The sequence below is a fragment of the Lissotriton vulgaris genome, chromosome 2_1 (assembly GCF_964263255.1).
Source record: "Lissotriton vulgaris chromosome 2_1, aLisVul1.2, whole genome shotgun sequence".
Lineage (NCBI taxonomy): Eukaryota > Metazoa > Chordata > Amphibia > Caudata > Salamandridae > Lissotriton > Lissotriton vulgaris.
The window spans coordinates 2,006,964,225-2,006,984,537 of record NC_141687.1 but is presented as its reverse complement, the minus strand read 5'-3'; the positions used below and the strand labels follow the sequence as shown (position 1 = coordinate 2,006,984,537).

General features: G+C 46.9%; 1 protein-coding gene across 1 annotated transcript in view; it reads left to right on the top strand.

The window, feature by feature from the left end:
* The window catches only part of SH3GL3 (SH3 domain containing GRB2 like 3, endophilin A3), a 762,914-nt gene extending 743,090 nt beyond the window's left edge, over positions 1-19,824 (top strand). The window contains exon 9 of the mRNA XM_086959002.1: positions 19,619-19,824. Within this exon, the coding sequence (XP_086815128.1) occupies positions 19,619-19,824 (206 nt within the window). The remainder of the gene's footprint in view (positions 1-19,618) is intronic.
* The last annotated feature ends 489 nt before the right edge of the window (positions 19,825-20,313 follow it).

The following is a 20,313-nucleotide window of genomic DNA, read 5'->3' as shown; positions in this document are numbered from 1 at the left end:
AGATTGGCGAGGGATGTCCAATATGAGTCTGGCTGATGAATTTTGGATGCGTTGGAGTTTTTTCTGTAATTTGGCTGTGGTTCCGGCGTAGAGGGTGTCACCATAGTCCAGTCGGCTAGTGACCAGTGCGTGGGTGACAGTCTTTCTCGTTTCTGTGGGGATCCAACGGAAGATTTTTTTGAGCATACGGAGTACGTTGAAGCAAGAGGATGAGACGGCGTTCACTTGTCTGGTCATCGAGAGGGAGGAGTCTAGGATGAAGCCTAGGTTACGTGCGTGGTCTGTGGGTATGGGTGCTGTGCCCAGGGCCGATAGCCACCATGAGTCGTCCCAGGCAGAGGGGGATGACCCTAGGATGAGGACTTCCGTTTTGTCTGAGTTAAGTTTTAGGCGGCTGTTTTTCATCCATTCGGCTACTTCTTTCTTGCCTTCATGAAGATTGGTTTTGGCGGTGTTTGGGTCTTTGGTGAGGGAGAGGATCAGCTGGGTGTCGTCAGCGTAGGAGATGATGTTGAGGTTGTGTTGTTGCGCGATGGATGCGAGGGGGCTCATGTAAACGTTGAAGAGGGTGGGACTGAGTGATGATCTTTGTGGTACTCCGCAGATGACTTCGGTGGCCTCTGATTTGAATGGGGGGGAGTCGGACTCTCTGGGTTCTCCCGGCGAGGAATGAGATGATCCAGTCCAAGGCTTTTACTTGTATTCCGACGTTGCTGAGGCGTTGTATGAGGGTGCTATGACAGACTGTGTCGAAGGCGGCGGAGAGGTCGAGTAGGATGAGGGCCACTGTTTCTCCGTTGTCCAGTAGCGATCGGATGTCGTCTGTCGCTGCAATGAGGGCGGTTTCGGTGCTGTGATTGGCTCGAAAGCCGGACTGTGAGGAGTCGAGGGAGTTGTTGGATTCAAGGAAAGCGGCGAGCTGGCTATTGACGGCTTTCTCAATGACTTTGGCAGGAAATGGGAGGAGTGAGATGGGGCGGTAGTTCTTAAGTTCCGAGGGGTCTGCTGTGGGTTTCTTCAGGAGAGCTCTGAGTTTGGCGTGTTTCCAGCTTTCTGGGAAGGTAGCGGAGTTGAAGGAGCCGTTGATGACATCACGGAGATGGGGTGCTATGATGGAGTCTGCTTTGTTGAAGATGTGGTGGGGACAGGGGTCGGTTGGCGAACCTGAATGGATGGAGTTCATTAGGCGGATGGTGTCTTCAGTGGAGATTGGGTTCCAGGCGCTAAGGTTGCTAGAGAGCGGTTTAGGTTCGGAGGTGGGTGGAGTGGACTGTTCTTTGGAAATGTTCTTAAAGCTGTTATGTATGTCGGCGATTTTGTTGTAGAAGAAAGAGGATAATGAATCGTAGAGGTCTTGGGAGGGAGTAATGTCGTTTGAGGCTGCGGTGGGGTTGGTAAATTCTTTGACAATGTTGAAAAGTTCCTTGCTGTTATGGGCGTTGTTGTCGAGTCGATCCTTAAATGCTGATTTCTTGGTGGATCGGATCAATTGGTGGTGTTTGCGGGTGGCTGTCTTGAAGGTGGTCAGGTTGTCAGTGGTTGGGTTTTTTCTCCATGTTTTCTCGAGAGTACGGCATAGTTTCTTGGATTTCTTAAGGTCATCGTTGAACCAGGGGGCCTTTTTGCTACCCTGTTTGGTTTGGTGGTTTTTCAAGGGTGCTAGTTCGTCAATGCTGTGAGTGATCCATTGTTTGAGTTTGGTGGCAGCTTCGTTTGGGTCCGATGAGAGGGTGGGAGGGTTTTGGTTGAGCGATGTGAGGAGTTGGTCGGTGGTGATTTTGTTCCAGTTTGTTCGAGGAATAGGTTGTGGGGGGTTGTGGAACGTGGTAATTTTGAAGCTGAAGTGAACACAGCTGTGGTCCGTCCAATGGAGAGCTGTGGTGTGATCGAAGGAGATGTGTTTGCAGGAGGTGAAGATAGAGTCGAGCGTATGTCCGGCTACATGGGTAGGGGTGTCAACGAGTTGTTTGAGTCCGAGATTGGCCAGGTTTTCCAGAAGGGTGGTGGTGTTGCAGTCGTTTTTCTTTTCCAGGTGGAAGTTGAGGTCACCCAGTAGAATGTAGTTCTCGGAGGGGAGGGCATGTGGGCTGATGAAATCAGTGATGTCTTCGCTGAATTGTTTACGGGTTCCTGGTGGTCTGTAGATGAGGGTGCCTCTAAGTGTGGTCCTGGGGTCGGTGTGGATCTGGAAGTGGAGGTGTTCGGCGGTTGCAAGGTTATCGTCGGTGCTGGTCGTGATTCTGATGGTGTTCTTATGGACGATGGCGATGCCTCCTCCTGTTTGGTTGGTGCGGTCTTTTCGGATGATCTTGTAAGCGTCCGGGATGGCTATGGCGATGTCGGGTGCTGATGATGCGTTCATCCAGGTTTCTGTAAGGAAGGCGATGTCCGGTGACGAAGTGTCGAGTAGGTCCCAGAGTTCAGTGGCGTGTCTGTGAACCGAGCGGGTGTTCAGCAGGATGCACTTCAGGTGGTTAGAGTCGGAGCTGTGTTTGGAGGTCATGGATTTGGTGTGGGTCTTGATGCAGGCGAACTTGCAGGAGTGGCAGACGAAGGGGCCGTGGGTACGTCCTGGGGCAGCTTTGTGGCATTGTGGTGAGCGTCCGGGGTTAAGGGCTAAGAGGGTATATATGTTATGCGGGAGGAGTGCAGTTTGCGGGGACCAGGGGGTCTGGCGCTGGGCGCGGTCCAGGCGCGGACGGGCGTAGACGGGCTTACCTTTGGCGCACCTTCGGCGCGCATGGGGCGCGACCGCTGCGCGCGAATGCATCTGTCATATGTGGATAGTGGAAGGGGAGGGGCGAGGGAGGAGCAGCTGGGAGAAGGGTGCGTGGTGGAGAGGGCGGGCTCCGTGCACAACAACAACAAGAATAGCGGCAGAAACGAAACCGGTTGGGGGAATTAAATAAATAAATTACGCTGTGGGCAGAGAGGCACTAACGAAATGGGGCACAAGTAATTAAGACAATCAGGTAATGCGAGCGCTACGATTTCCAGGCAATAAAGGCACTCTACACATTCAAGGCGAGCAGGCACAGTGAAGCGCTATCAATTTCAGGGCAGCAGAGCAGTGCTACGATACCCAGGCAGCACAGCGTAAGCCAGTTTTGCAGCATTTTGTGCTCTGCATCAGGTACATGTTCTTTGCAGCAGGCACATTAACCTTCTGTGCTACCTTTCCATGAGTCAAGACTTCCATTAGACAAAACTCTGATCTCTCTCTCGGAAAAACATTAACAATATCCTTGGTGCAACAGCAAGTGTTGCATGGCTAAACATTTATAAGGCCCCAAAGGCGCGAACTGTAGGCTATGCCAATGCTTGTCCTGTTGTTTACACTGGCATTCCAGTGCAAAAGGAAGACTCACGACATTGCAACTTATTCCTATAGTAATCTGTTCTCAATCTCACAATGCCAGGATTAAGGCGTTAACGGTGGATAATTTTTAATGGCGCTGCCCTTTCTTTAATGGGGCTGGGAGTGTCCCATTGGGGTCCCACTGTGACTGTCTACCTGTGTGTTTATTTTGGTGTTTGTGTGAGTGTTGTATGAGTGTGTGCGTACCTGTGACTGGAGTCCCTGAGGCTGGGGCACTCATGGTTTTGCCACCTACCCACCACTGCAGGGGGTTTGTAGAGGAGAGTTTGCATTGGGAGGATATACCACACCCCGGACAACAGGGGACCATACAAGTGACCGTAGAGTCTTCTTTCTTTTTCTTTTTATAAAAATCACAGCTGCAATTGAGGAGCAGAGTGCACCCCACTAGAAGATCTGTGTAACTGTTTCAATATCCAAACCCACATCTATGCATGAAACAGGCATTGAATTTACAGCAAACTACATATCCCCTCTTTGACTGGGTTAAGCCTGGCAAAACTTAATTAAACCAAGAAAGAGATTAGGTTCTCTAGAAATATTATTCCTTTACATAGCATAGTATGAATTAGAGCCGCAGAGCAAAACGCGGTGTGGCATGTTTTACCCTGATTCCAGACCACACAAAAACACATACAAAGCTTTGAAGTTTTGGTCCACAATGACATAATTCAAATATGCAGTTTCACTTTATTTAGAGTTGTAGCAGGTGACTCTAGCCCAAGCCCTTCCTCAGTGCTAGAGCAGTCATTCACTCCTAAGATACGTAAGAGTTTGGACAGTATGCATAAACCAGTCAAATGTTACAGCACAATAATCAAATGGACATGTGTCATAAAAAAACCATCATTCCAGATCAATGAGAAGAAATTATTCTTCAGTCATTCCAAACATTGTTTTAAGAGACTTCATGCCATTCAAACAATATCCTGCACAGGAATTTCGAGCCAGGGTTATAGTGTGTGATCGCGTGCAGCTTATGCTTAAGATGCAGACCCCAGCCTCTCTGATCAGAGTGCTGAGGGGATAACGCAGCGCTAAGGGAGACGCAGAGATCTTTTAATGCAGGCAACAGAATATCACCACTGTCATCTCAGAGCACGTACGACAGACTTCATGCTTCCCTCTCTTTGTGTTCTTTTTTTTTACTATTATATATAATACTTTAAATGAAATCATGTTCTATTTATATATAGAGCCATGGTCAAACTCGGTTACTGATGTGCTCTCCAATATAAGGTGGCTAGAGAGGGTTAGCTTACAGGGTTAAGGCACCTGCTCCAAAGAATATATCCATCAAATTTCAGAGTATAACACAGTATGATAAGTATGACGGCAATATGATGGCAATGGAAAATCACGCAAAGTCCTTGTAGGATAAAAGAGGAGCTGCGAAAGCTGAAATAGATGTCCAAACTACCTGCCTGAAGTGGGAGAACTCACCGGGAGCGTCATATATAAAAAACTGTTAAAACATGCACTGTCGCAAAGGTCTTTAGCAGAGGTCCTCCCTATGATGCAACATCACGGTCATCTGGTCTGATCAGCAAGCCTAACACTGACTTGAAGGCCATGACATGTTCCCAGAACTGCCCAGCTGCACTTGCAGAAGCAGGAAGTGCACAACAGGGCAGAACTTCTGACTCTTGTCCTATGATGCTTCTGCTGAGCTGGGGGGTCGGCTCCTGTAAGCACACCTGCCCTCATACAGCGCAAACCGTGGAAGGTTGTATCGTGCGTAATGTAGCGCTCCATACTCTTGACACGTCCACTAAGCGCTCCGATGTGAATATGGTGGCACTGGAGACTGTGTCCACTTTCCTTGCAAGAGGGCCACATCTTTAAGAGAGCGCGAGGACGGCGGAGGGTTGGGATTTAGATTATGGTCATTTTGCAGAGAGGAGTAGGGGAGTCAGGAGGCTCTGGGCCCAAGTGCGCAGCAGGAGGTGGCCCGTGGCCGACGTCTCTTGCCAGGAGGCAAGCGCACAAGCTGTGGTCCCCGGCCAGAGGAGAGTGAGTGAGTGGGCCGGCCCGAGAGGGCAGTGGACCAGGTGTGAGCAGGGGTGTGGACCAGACGTGACCCGGGGGCGCATGTGGCATCGGGTGAAAAGGAGGGGTGCACTTGAAGAGTTACACTGTCACGTGCTGCTAACACCTGCAGCCGGAAGCTCCAAGGGATCTCCCCACCACTCAATGTGGCTCCATGGACTGCACACATAACTGGATCGAGGCTGCTGTGTGCCTGGGGCTGGGCCTTGGATCAGACGATTGTCCACTGAACGGCCACGTGCAGATTGTGTCCACTAAAAGGCCACGTGCAGATTTTTCCGCACACATTTTAACCTTCTTTTCTGCTTGGAATATATACGCCTGCACGCCAGCCTCCTGCCTGATTGCTAGCCACAGACTACAGAAAGCCCAGTTGCTGCGCCTTGCAGCGTCCCTTGCCCTTCCACCACCGCACCAGAACTCTTCCCCTGGCTGCCCCAGCCCCTGCGACCCCAACGAACCACAAATGCTCACAGGCGTAGGGCGGGCCCCTACAGCGCAGCGGGTGGTGGGGGGGCAACCCTTCAGGGACCACATTCAGCCCAAAGTTAATGAATATTTGTGATATATGGACGAGTGAGGGCCCCCTTCACATTTTGCGGGTAGGGGATGCTTTAGTTTGTGTCACGCAACTGAAAGGATTTCCTCCAGTCACCTTCTTTAGAGACCCACCACCATCAATCTCAAGTAGCTCTTGTCGCCTCCCTTCCACCATCAGTGACAACTACCCTCCCCCTACACTCCAATCACATTCAGCGACAGCCCCTACACACTATATGCGGACCAATCACCGAGGCCAGAAGAGTTAGCATGGGCGTCATAACACGGGCTGCACTCAGGGTCACATACTCTGAAGATACACTTTTAAAATGATATTTGCATGAAAGCACCACATACTCCAGTTTTGACTTGTATGTTTTTGCACTTTAGTCCAGATCCTGGCAAATGTTTGCCACCGTTTTCTATTAAAAATATCACACACACCTCTGAGGACATGTCTAAGAGAAAGCCAGGTTTTCATTCCTTGCGAAAGGTCTCGATTTCTTCGAAGCTCCAGTGCCCGTTGTTAGGCATACATCACCGACCCAGCCCATAACCCATGCATAGGTAGGCAGGAACTACTGCCACCTGACCTGAGGTACCGACCTTTAAATCCTTATGTTTTTCAACTGGTTCTTATGTAAAGCGCTCTGACACCTTCGGGTAAAGTTCGCGCTATATAAAATCGCATAAATAAGTAAGACGTTAGTGTTCTATGGACAGTGAGGTAGTCAGATTGGTGGCCCATGCATTACTGAGTGAAGAGGGGAGAGCAGGGTCTACCGGGTCTGCCCCTGTCATGGAACCAGCCTGGGGTGTCTCAACTCCAAGAGATAAACGCCTCTCGGTTCGGTAAATTTTATTAGCAACTATGTTAACAGCCGTTTCCACCATGATGTCTACACTTGTAGTGGCACGGCGAAGGGGGAGTATCCCTGTATGTTTCCCCATGATGGCCGCTTAAGGTAATTTGAATTTTCCGATATCAAACCTATACATTTATGCCCGCTGTGCTTGGAACAGTGAGGGGGCGCAGTCCCTGCAGACCCACCGACAGTGTCGTCGTCCCCTGTTTCTGGCTTTCCTTTTCAAGCTAAGTCCGGGGTGGAGAGCACTGCCAGACTGAAAGTAAAGAAAGTAGAGCTGTCTGTGGAGAGCGCACCCTTACTTTCATAGCTAGAGAGCTGTTGCGCAGCACTACTAGAGACAGAGAAGAACTCAGGGGATCAAAAGTGTATTTTTTTGCTTGTAGATGGGTGCACCGTGCCACGGCACACCCGGGGCCTCGCTGAAGTGAAAAGGCCTCAGCAGCAATGCTGTAGTGTAGTTGCGTGCTGGCACAGCGGCCTAAGATTGCTCCGTGCTCCCAGCATCCCATCCATGATGCACCGCCACCACCAATTACAGCACGACGCCTGGCCTGCACACACCCTGGCCTGCATGCATAAATTATGAGGTCTTTCTCTTTGATTACAGCTACTAGTAATGACCAAGACCATAATAACTGTAACGTAATGATGGATTGGTCACATAACTTACGTAGGTGGGGGGTCGCGGTCCGGTCGTGCTACTCGATGTCACACGACTAGGTCCAGGCAGGCAGCAGGCAGCACAGTGACATACACACATGCAGTACTGGTCACGACGAGTCCGACAACAACAATGAGTAGTCTCTCTCACTATGACTCATCATGATCCTCGAGTCGACTACTTCCACTTTCACTTACTGTTGTTGATGTCTTGGCATGATTCCAGCACACGCAGTGACGTCGTGGAATGGCCAATCACCGACGACAATGGCTCACAGCAGCCAACACCCACGCGCGGCACCATCCTGTTGCAGCAGGCCAGCAACCAATCCTGGCGCAGCGTTAGCAGCGCCACTGCGCCAGGATTGGCTTACGAGCAGAGTGCTATCTGCCCATTTTCAGACGCGGGGCCCCGGTCCATGCCTATGTCCAGTAGTGGTGGGGGGGAGGAGGTCTCAAATGTGCGCGTGCGCGAGCCAGTCAAAATCTGGACTACTCCGACATTTTACATGCGCGGTATAACTCTGTCACCCCTCTGTCTGCCTGGCTGTCAATCTCTGCCGCAGCCCCGCATCCCACCGCGGCCCACTTCCTTATGGATGCCCGATCCTGTCGGGCTTCTCCCGGGGCCTTAGTGCGCCCGGCTCCCATTCAATTTTTAATTTTACATAAAATAAATACTTATTTATTCACATGTTGGCAGTGCGGTCGCCGGTCGTCCAGGCTAGTGGGGCAACGCCCCAACGCCCCTAATGGACGCACCGCCACTGCTAAACACTGCCTTTCGATACTGTATATGTTGATCAACATGTTGTCAATTTAAAAATAACAACTGATTCTTTTAAGTTTTTTTAACTTTTTTATCATTTTACAAATTCCACAAAAAATCTTCACTTGGAGATCGCACCATCGCACACATTCTCGTTTCCACAGCCTCATTATTGGACTCTTCAGGCCAGGTTTTGGACAACATAATACTTAATTATTGGTTGCCATTCCTCAATGTCCACCATTGTAAAGAGTTTCTACATGAGTTTTTAAGAGTTCCTCAATAAGTCCAGAAACAAGTTTTTCTACCCGCCTCCACAATGTTGTTCGATACCAAAATCAAATAGGCCTAATTATGATGTCAAACCATGCTGCATCTCTGTCAAGTAACAGTGCAGTGCAGACAGGTGAATTGTGTGTGGTGTTTTGTCAGGTGGAACATAATTGTGTTATAAAATATGGATCAAGGTTGTCTTCCCTATAGGTCATCTTCTCAGAAAGCACAATAACATGTAAAAGAGGAGTGTTGGACTAGTCCTCTCTGCAGGGTCACCACATAGTTTTCGCCTTAACCCCCACTTTTTTGCTTAATATTGTTTTTGTTGGCCTTAGAACTTTGTGCACTTTATTACTGCTGACCAGTGCTAAAGTGCTTGTGCCCTCTCCTCTAAACATGGTAAAATTGGCTTATACCCAATTGGCATATTTAATTTACTTGTAATCTCTAGTAAACTGATACTATATGTCCTCAAGCCTTGTAAATTAAATGCTACTAGTGGGCTTGCAAAAAGAACAAATGATGGACGGAATGCTGAACAATGCAAACATTTGTCCCCAGTCACAAAGATCTGGGTTTAATCTACCTTTCTTTTGTGCACCACTCCACCCCAGTTTATGCCCAGCCTTATGCAAATCAGTCTTGACCCTGCTCCTCATAGGAACAGTCCAGCCCGAACAGACAAGCCAGGTACTCACTGGGACGGGTTTCGGGGCAACACCCCTCATCAGCAAGGCTGTCTTGAATTCAGTTGGGCAGTCAGAACGGCACCCATGTCTGGGCGTACCCTTCCGACTTAGAGTGCCAAAAGAAAAAGGTATGCTGAACAATGCAAACATTCCCCCCCAGTCACAAAGATCTGGGTTTTGTCCACTGTTCCTTTGCTCACCACCCCCATTTGGGCCCAGCCTTATGCAAATCAGTCTTAACCCTCTTCATTATGGGAATAGTTCAGTCCTAACTGCCATGTCAGGTCATTACTGGACTGGAAACAAGTATCCTGGGACCGATTTTGGGGCATTACCTCTCCCTAGTGGGCGTACGGCACATATTGTGCCACCCACTTAAGTGCCCCAGCTAACATGTCTCAGGCCTCCCATTACAGCCCGATTGTGCAATTTTAAACTACCATTTCGATCTGGCAACATAAACCTTTGCCTAGGCCCAAACATTCCTTTTTTTTTTTTAACAGATTTGCTTCACCCCTAATTTAGGCCCCAAATAGCCCACAGGATAGGGTGCAATGGCAATCTATAGGACATGTACTTATAAGTTTGACATGTCCTGGTAGTGAAAAACGTTCATCGCTTTTCACACATGCAAGGCCTGCTTCTTTCATTGGATTACATTGGAGTTACTTTATTGTATTTAATAAGTGATCTCTTACAAATGGGAACAGGTAACAAATTAATTGTTGGTATCTTTGGAATTGTAATGAAACATTCTCTCATGTGAAAATTAGGATTTAAATTACAATTTTGAAAATGTCACTTTTAGAAAGTTGCCATTTTCCTGCCTTAGTCATTTAGTGCCTGCAATCTGTCTCTAGGTCATCTGAATGGGTGTAGCTGATATCTGTGTGTTCCTCCTAGACAGCCACACATAGTAGAGAGGTTAGGTGTGCCTAGATGAGCCATCAATGGCAGGATGGGAGGGTGCAGTTGGGCACAGCTCTACATGCACTTGAAAAGGTAGTGACCTGGCTCCACACAAAGGGCTGCATACCCCCTATAGTTAGTCTGGAGCCAGAGAAGGCAGGAAACTACAGCACTTCAAAGTGCATTCTCTAGACATTTCTACCACTTCAATGGAAGCACCATGTATAAATATTGGACCTCAGACAATAACCCTTCAGTACCCTCGTGGGCCCATGATACTACAGAAGAAGGATTGTCTTGCTGCCAGAATGACTGCCACTCTGCTGCCCTACCACTCTCTTAGTCTTGCCCTGCTTGCTGAGAAGGAAGATTGGACTGAACCTGCACCCTTTATCCGCGCCTACAGTGTCTCAAAGGGTCAGTCGGCTGACCTCTGCTCTGAGCTACAGAGACATTAGTTCCAGAGGCTCCCTGCAACTTCCAACCAACTCTTCGTGCTACAGCATTGACCACCATGGTGACTTCCAACACAAAGCTCCAATCCAACTGTCCGGGATGGCAACAGGATCTTTGCACTACAGAAGTGACTGCCCTCGATGTCCGGCCTGCTCCATGCTGTACTATTGACTTCCTGCTCCCCGCAGCCCCTTCCACTGAAAACAGAACTCTTGGCGCTGGGCTGAGAAAGTAAATTTTCAGGGTGGCTAACCTGGTCCTTGTAATTTGACACACTTTCTATCCCAGTTGGCCTGAACTTGTGACTTCCTCCCAGTTTTGTATTTCCACATAGCCGCGAGTGGCGTTTTCGGATTTTTGCCACCCTTTTCACTTAAATCTTTACAATTGTCAAGTCTACTGGTTAGATTTTTTGCTGTTTTGATCTTGATTTCTTGCATAAAATGTTGTTTTATTTTACTACATTGGTGTGAAATGTTTACTGTGTTGTGTTTTCACTTTATACTGTTTGAAGTTTTCAAGTGCTGCATAAATACTTTAATACGTCTAAATTAATCCATTTTGCTCTGTGCCAAGCTACCCAAGGGTTGAGCACAGGTTAATTTGGGGTTTGCTTGTGCCTCAGCCTCAGAAGGATTGTGGTTGCTGCTTGAGTGGGGTTTCACCCCTCTAAATCATTAACCCAATTTCCTACAAGCAGCAACTCAATATTGACACATTTGAAAGGGTAAACAATGAAATGTGTCCTACTCCATGGCTTTTAGATGCTTATGGTTAAGCAACAACCACATTTTTGGCTATTGAGAGTCCAACAAATAGGTTACGGCCAATTAAGGTTTGTAGATAATCCAGCACTAATCTGAAACTCAAACCAACCAACACAGAATTGCTGTTATTTGCCAAGAAAAATAATCCAGGTGCAGTACTAACCAGTCTTGGTGCCATGTACATTGACTTCTTTGAATCCCAACTTTCACCAAACCCCAAGTCACTTGCATTTACCTTGGATGTTAACCTCACTCTAATGGGACACATTACCAAAAATAATGAAAACTGCTTGGTACCTGCTCTCTGTTCAAAAGAAAATCCAACCATTTCATCCAGAAAGCGACTTCAGAACTGCAGTTCATACACTTGTACTCTCATATCTGGATGTTAGTAATGCCCTAATCTATGGCTACCAGACTCCACATTGGCATCCCTTAGCGGAATCCCACATGCCACAGCACATCACATCCATGGCTTAACGAACTATGAATACATTACTCCTATTCAAGCTGGAGGAGTTTGTTAAGATACTGGAGGCACAGCCTTTAGGCACATTACAGAATGTGGAACAGGGATACGATCAGCTTTGCAACTGGGTCCTCACTGCCCTCGATTCTCTTATACCCCTGCGTTGGTCTAAATGTCACGCTAAGACCCGCAGCCCTTGGTACAACGAGACTCTTGCCGAGCTTAAGAGAACCTGCCGGCAAGCTGAGAGGGCCTGGAGGAAATCCTTTGATCCCATGCTTAAATCGCTGTACTTTGCCCAGCTCAAGACCTACCACAGAGCTATCTGCCAAACCCGGGCTGCTTATTACGCAGCTGAGTTCTCCAATAGCCCCAACCCCTCCAAGTTAATCTTCAAGGTACTTAAAGACCTGATGGGGAAACGGGCTACCTCGCGTGAAATCTGCACGGACTCGCACTGTGAAAGTTTGGCATCCTTTTTCGTCGAGAAGGTGCAGACAATTTACCGAGGATTCATACCATCTGCTTCCGGGGATGCTCCTAGTTCTGTAAAGGTCTCGGTATATGAAACTCTATCCTCCTTGCCGGCCATGTCTAACGAGGTATTCAACACTCTTAGCCTCAAAATTAAATCTGGTTCCCCCTTAGACCCGCTGAAGCCGGAGGTCTTTACTCTCCTCCCGCCCTTTTGTCGTGAGTCCATCTTGGACCTGGTTAATCTCTCCCTCAGTGAGGGCATGGTCCCTCCCTCCTGGAAGCAAGCTGTGGTCAGCCCTATTTTGAAGAAACCCAACCTTGACCCCTTGCTCCCGGAGAATTACCGGCCTATCTCCCTCCTGCCTTGGACCGCTAAGGTCACTGAGGCACACGTGAATTCCATCCTGTCCGCCCATCTCTCGCGTAATAATATTCTTGACGAGAGTCAAATTGGGTTTCGCTCGCAGCACAGTACTGAAACGGCCCTGCTCTTTATGACCGAACATCTGCGGTCTGTGCTGGATGCTGGGCAGACTGCGGCGCTCCTTTTGTTAGACCTGAGCGCCGCGTTCGACACGGTGTCTCATGACATCTTGATGCGGCGCTTGGAGGATAGGTATCGCTGGGAAGGCTCTTCAGTGGTTCCGGTCTTTCCTCTCGGACCGGTTTTTCAAAGTAGCTATTCCACCTGGCCAGTCCTCTTTCCATCCTTTGGGTCTGGGAGTCCCTCAGGGCTCTGCTTTAAGCCCCACACTGTTCAATCTGTATGTGAAACCGCTGGCCGCTGTCGTCAGGCAATGTGGCCTTACCATGACATCGTACGCCGACGACACGCAGCTGGCGGTGACACTCAGTGGGGACCCTGAGGTGAATGCGCCCAGATTCCGTGCAGGACTTATAGCTGTGGCTAATTGGATGCGTGACAACTGCCTACAGCTTAATGCGAAGAAAACCAAGGTCCTGATTTTAGGGAAACAGGCGGAACTTTGGGGAGACCAGCGGTGGCCTCCCGAATTGGGGGTGTCTCCCATTCCAGCGGCCGAAGTTAAAAATCTGGGGGTCTGGCTGGATTCCAACCTCTCTTTTACCAGCCATACAAAGAAGACAGCAGCTACCTGTTTTGGTATTCTGCGAGGACTGAGACCTGTCCTCAAATTCTTCGACCCCCCCACGCGGCAACTGGTGGTTCAGGCCTCCATCCTCTCCCGATTGGACTACGGGAGCGCCCTGCTGCTTGGAGTCAATCAGGCTGAGGCTACTAGGCTTCAGAGGGTGCAGAACGCCGCTGCACGGGCCATTGTGGGCCTTCCGAGACGATGCTCCGTCTCCACCGTTCTGACCTCCCTTCATTGGCTTCCGGTCAGACAGAGAATCAAATTTAAGGCTCTCTGTCTGACATTTAAGATCCTGAAGCTTTCCTCCCCTCCCGCCCTTGCGGGCCTTATCTCTCCGTATGTCCCTGCACGGTCCCTCAGGTCTGAATCTTACCATCTGGCGATTAAGCCAAGATTCAGACTGAGTAGGATGGGAGGACGCTCTTTTCGCATTCTGGCGGCTGATTTATGGAATTCCCTTCCTGTCCACATCCGTGCCCTAAACAGCCTAACTCTTTTCAGACGCGCCATCAAAACTCACCTGTTTGCCTCTGCTAACTGATTCTTCTTTCTCAGCTCCTCCTGTTATGTTGTGGCACTTGATCAGGCGCCAGGACGCCCCTTCGCTGGGGCAGCTGTGCGCCAAATAAAAGTTATTAACATAACATAACATAACATTCCTATGGAACACCATGAGCTCCCTATTGCCTTCCTGCACCATCTTCAAATCCAGCTGCATCAATTACTAATCTAGCTATCATGACTATCAGTGTGGTGTGGTGGATCTCAGCATATCTGCAGCCAAGACACTATTAGACTTTATACTTAGAAGTGTAAAATAGAAAAAGCAATGCAGGAGGCTTTTCCATCTATGCACCCACGATATGGAACAACCTCCCGCATCCATAAGGCATCCCAAGGCTGCTCTAATTTAGGAAAAAGTTGAAGACTCACATCTTTGAAGAGCACTACATCACAGTGCATTACCCACCCACAATCCTACTCTCCTCTTACTCATTATGCTTTTCTTTGACCATGAACAGCCCTCCACTGCTTTTCGACTAGGTTTGCGCTATAGAAATACCATGTAGATACAAAGTAGATAGTAGAATAGCAGGAGCGGACAAAAAGTGCAGCAATGGCCTACCAATGCTGAACAGAGGTTTTTGAGGGGTGTACGAACAGAGTGATTTTCCTGGATGTCCAAATCAGTAGATCTAATGATTTGATGTTATCAATGATGTCATCCTTAAGTCATAAGCAGTGTATGACAAGGTGTACATTAGGGTTAGTTAATTTACCCCTAACTGGCAAACTTCAGTGGTTTTAAATTTGTTTTTTTTTATCATAACAAGGTTTTAACTATTTTTGCAGTGATTTTTTTTTAAATGCCCTTTAAGGTATTATTAATATTAATCTAAATGTATAAGGCGCACAGCTACCCAAAGAGGTTTCCCAGCGCCAACTTGTAGGAAGAGAGAACCAAACAAGGAATCCGAGGTTAGACAACCAAGTCTTCAGATTTCTACGGAATCTACTACCAAACAAGGCTTCCTCACGTAGAGAAAGAGAATTCCATGTGGTGGGGCCAAGATAAGAAAAGGACCGACAACGTATATGGGAAAGTTTGATTTTAGAAATAGTGAACCTATTTTGCTGGGCAGAGCGCAAAGGTCATGAGGGAAAGTAGAGTAGTATTATAACCAAAGCTAACCATTATTTATTTTCACTGAGTTTCTGACCTCTTTTCTTCCATAAATCACGTGCCCAGCCCCCATTTGTTCTCCACGTGCCCCTCTCACTTCCTGCTATGTTGTGCTGTCAGTGTCCTCAGTTGGTGCCCTCCTCGTTCTTCCCCCTGTTCTCAACGTGCATGTCCCTACCCCCTCAATAATCTATAGTGCTGCAATTTTTCCAAGTGTAGTGTAGTGCAAATATGTTTAGCTTTGCCATGGGAAAGCACAAGGATTTAGGATCTTTTTCACATTTGAATAAGTGGAGGATCAAATGGGGTATCTGCTATCTTCATATTTGTAAAGGCTTCCTGCTGAGGTTTCATTTCTGTAAATTTGAGCATTTTTACTAGAATGGAAAATAGCCTGAATATTTATCCAATGAGAGTCCACAGCTTTGCACCAAATGTCTATTCCCAGATGTTTAATACCGTAGTAACCACAGCCTAACAAATGTGTTTTTCCCCCCACTGCTAACTGCCCCTCCTCCCCATGGCTTTGCAGATCAGGCTGTGCCCATTCTGCTGCCTTATGGTTTTTTTCACAAACAAAAGTCCTGTAATGGATTCACAAGCATTTCGTAAAGCACTGAGGCAGCAAATCAGATCACTTGGTACCAAGGCATGGTCCTGTCGTACCAAAATGGCCTAAGGGAGAAAAACGTCCCTGGACTAATCCGGAAAGTCCCATTTTTTCAAATTACGGTCCTAAGAGACCACCGTCCAAATATACCTTTTTTTGAAGCAGACATGCATTTATATACACACAGGTTCAGGCATGCACACAAATACATTCATTTGTTCATTCATCCATTCCTTCATACAGACAGAAATACATACACATGCAAACCCCAACACATACACACTTAAGCCAGATTATGATATTGGGCGGTCAGACAGCTGTCTGCTATTACAGCAGTCAGGAGACCGCCTTACAGGCGGTCGTCGCTTCAATCACCCATTTATGATATGTCCACCGTGGTGATGGTCAGAAAGTACTCCTTTACACTGCGGCTTGTGCTGCGGCCCATGAAAAGGGCCGCAGCACACTTACACCATTTTAAGGAGCACTTGGTGCACCTCCATGCACCGTGTGCTGTGCCTCATGTGGTACATGACACACGGAGCATTGATGTGAGTGACGGCACTACATTTGCCCCCTGGGTCACTTTGCAGCGGCCCTCGAGGGACTGAGGCCCTGCTTCACTCCCCTAAAGTACATTTCAAATAGCCTTTTCATGGCGGCCGGAACACCAGAAAAAGGCTGTCGGAAAAGGACATCGTAATCCCCACTGCGGTGCCTGCGCCGGCAACTCTGCCATTCATGGGATAGGATTCCGACCACTGTCTGAAACAGATCATAGATCCATTCAGAGGCGGCGCCATTCCCCCGAAGGTTTCAGTCCGACCGCCTGAAACATAATGTGGTGGTCAGACCAAAGGGCTGTCTGTTTGTCGGACTGTCCCTGATGGCCTGTCAGTGGCGGTCCTACCCCAATCGTAATGAGGCCCTTCGAATTTAATTCAGAAACCTTTATCTGAGGCAAACCCACGATTTCCAACTCTTCTGTCTCTCTGCAGCAGCCAGAGGCAGATCCACCCAATCATGAACTGGAACAGAGCTCAAAGCACAGAGGTAATCCTTTTTCTCAGTACTAGCTTCTGATAGGGCAAAAGGGTGTGTGATCAACAAGCACTGAAAAGTCCATTATAGGACATGATGCACTGTGTGACCCTAGTACAGCATGCCAGACATGTTTTGTATATATGTGAGGGCAGGCTGTAACTGCTCCCGCATGAAATGCACAAAGCAGGTATTGGAACCCTCTTCTGCTGGCAACCTAGCATTAAAGCTTTTACATACAAAATAAATTCTGTGAGATAGTTTGTTTCTATATAAAAGCTGTACGGTGCTGAGCAGGAAGTGGCTTAGGATTGAAGCCCTGGCTTCCCCCTTGGTGCAGCCGCTGCTGTCTGCTTAACATTCCGGCGCTACACTTTTCAAAAAGGAACAAAGGGGAATAAATATTTTTTGGGGAAGTATTTAGCTAAGATTTGCCAAATGACACTGAAGTTATTAGCGAAACAAAAGATTATGGGACAGATTTACAAGGAACCGATGCATCTTTACACATGCATCAGTTTCCCTGCGTCTCCATACGAAACTCTTGCGGCACCATTGATGCGCCGTATTTACAATATTGCGCACCATAGCTCAAGGATTGACTGATGCGTCAGAAATTCGGATGCATATGTTGGCGCAAAAGTGACTCATTGCTGGAGTTGCTCATGAAAGTGTCCAGCAATGCATCACAACAGATTATGCGAGTTACATTTAAAAAGCCCTGCGTCATTCCTTATGCCTAGTCTGAGCAGGCGTAGGGATTTTGACGCAGTGAAGACATAGAGTGATGCAGTGGAATATTGCAAATTGTTGTATTCTTCATGTATCAAGTGGCACAGGGCTTTACAAGGCGATGCACCTCCCTAGATATAACACGCTGTAAATTTGCCGCAATGTGATGCATTGTTTACACCGCTGCTGTGTCAGAAAAAGTGATGCAACTGCAGTACAAAAGGGTTGCAAGGGTCTTGTAAATCTTCCCCAAAGTTTCTATGAAAGCTCCGACTTAATTATAACTACACATTTGCGACTGATTATTATTAAATGTGCATATTAATTTGTTACGTTTTATTTGGAAATACACTTAGATGAAATGTAACTTTTCACCAAATTGCAAAGTTAAACTTGCCTTCGTTTTTAAGGGGGAAAATGAATTTGTAAAAGATGTTTTGGGAAAGTAGTTTCTGCAGAAGATGTTTGTGTACATGATATCACATACTATGGTGTGATATGGAGTATAACTTCTAGCTCAGCTAGCACATATAACTCAAATAGCAGTGTTATTACTTGATGAAAAAATACTAGACTTTAATAAAGAAATATGCTTAGTAACTTCAGGGATAGTTATGGCCTACATCACTAGTCTGATTAGTATTACATTAACTCCAACTCGTTTCGGTTCTTTAGCCATAGATTAAGTTTCTACTCCTCTAGGAACAGCCACATATTCAGCCCCTAATGTCCTCTAAACAGGTGTTCAAAGGAGAACACTGACTAAGTGAAATGCGTCAGCTAGGGCAGGTAGCCAATCATTTGTAAATTGTGCATAGTCTCTGGGTCCTTGGCCATACCCTTTAAGTGTTGCCAACTCAACCACAAGTGACATGCTGTATCTAGCTTCGTCTTCGTCTTCGTCTGGCATTCACAAAGGATCCACCTCGCTTCGTTAGGTGGATGGGATTTGAAAACAAGACACATGCAGGTGGCTTACAATATATTTTCGGGGGGGGGGGGGGCAGCAGCACAGGGAGAAGGCCGAGTTAAGACCCGACAATCTTAGAGGCTAGTTAACTATAGGGAAGGCACCCCTAAAGTGTCTTCCCATTTCTCATGTATCCAAGCACTTTAACACATGTACATATACAATACAGAAATGTCGGGGTGCTAAGTCATAGCATTTTACACAGATTTACAAAAGCAGACCAGTTTGCCAATCTCCTCCACTGGAGTGCAGGCAAAAAGGTCTACATCCAACTACTACGTCACCACGCCATTTCTGCTCACGTGGCCAGTAGCCGCGCAAGCACAATCTAGCACTTCTTTAGTGTGAAACCGGCAAATAATGGCGAGCACTTGGAGGTGTGTTAAACAAGTCACCTACACACAAAAAAACATACCAGTGGATCAAAATGATAAAATGAGGAGCAGTTTGGTACAAGGACACTACCCCAGGTATCTTCAACTCTACAATGTGAGCCTTTAAGGCCATCATGTTATCTCTGACGGAAATCAAACCTGAGATTCAGGGTAGTTTGTTCCAGTAAATAACAGTTATGACACATCAATACTGCGTACTGGAGTTTCAGCGAGGCTAGTAGGTGCAGGGATGAGGACCGGAAGCAGTAGTGAAGGCACAGATAGCAACGGTAAGTGACAGGTCTCAGACAGCCTTAAAGACAAGTGTTAAAACCATATGAGAGGTGAGTCTGGTATGAGGGAAGACGAAGAGGCGATTCTTGGTAAAGCCGACAACTTTTTTGATAGGGTGAAGGACAGGGGCAAAAAAAAGATGTGAAGAGTTATTATTGTGAGTGCCTTGGATAAAAGAAATAAAGAATTTCGGTGTAATCCAGTAGAAGACCGTAGAGATGTGGTTTAAAAAAACACATAAAATGATGTCACGGATACATGTAAATCAATATGAATAAAGTGAGAAAACATTCCAATAGTTACAAGAAGAAACCCTCGCCTCGGTCTTGGTTTCTCCCAATATTTACATACCTCATGTACCACTGTGTTACAGACATGAGAAATAAGAAACGAAAAAACGGAGAACTACTTACCATTGAATAAATCACCTTTCTTTTAATAATATACATAACATTGAATAAATCACCTTTCTTTTTATAATATACCCAGGTTGTACGGGGCAATTGGATCAACCTTGCTGCCGCGCGCTTTACGATTTTGAGCCAGAAAGTGAAGGTGAACTTAGATTTAAGGAAGGGGACATCGTTACCTTAACAAACCAGCTTGACGACAATTGGTTCGAAGGGATGCTAAACAACGAATCTGGATTCTTTCCTATTAATCATGTGGAAGTGCTGGTGCATTTGCCTGAGTAAAAAGCCGAATACAAACTGTGGACACACTTTCTTATATGAAATTAATTCGCACCTTGTGTATTTGTGGCATTCTGTGAACGCCTCATTATTCAAATGACTTTTGTACATATATTTATTGTTAATAAAACATTTTCATTTGGTTGCATAAAAGGAAATGTCTCCTGTTTTGCAGATATTGACTCATAATTTGTATTCTCTAAAGAACATAAATATTTAATATCAACATTTCACCGCTATTGTGTCCTGGTCTTTGTTGTACAAATAGGCAGTGAGCTATATGTCCTACCTACTTTTAATTTCTGCTACAACCTGCTTTAGCTGGCCTAGATGCATTATTTTCAAAATACATAAAAGTGGGGAATTGGTAAGCGCCCTACTTACACACTCAATTGTCTATTGATTCAATGGCTTTTCTCCTAATTATGTATTGTCCCATCCAGAAACAATTCAATCTTACAGTGGCTGAGTTGTGTTCTTCCAATGCATTCT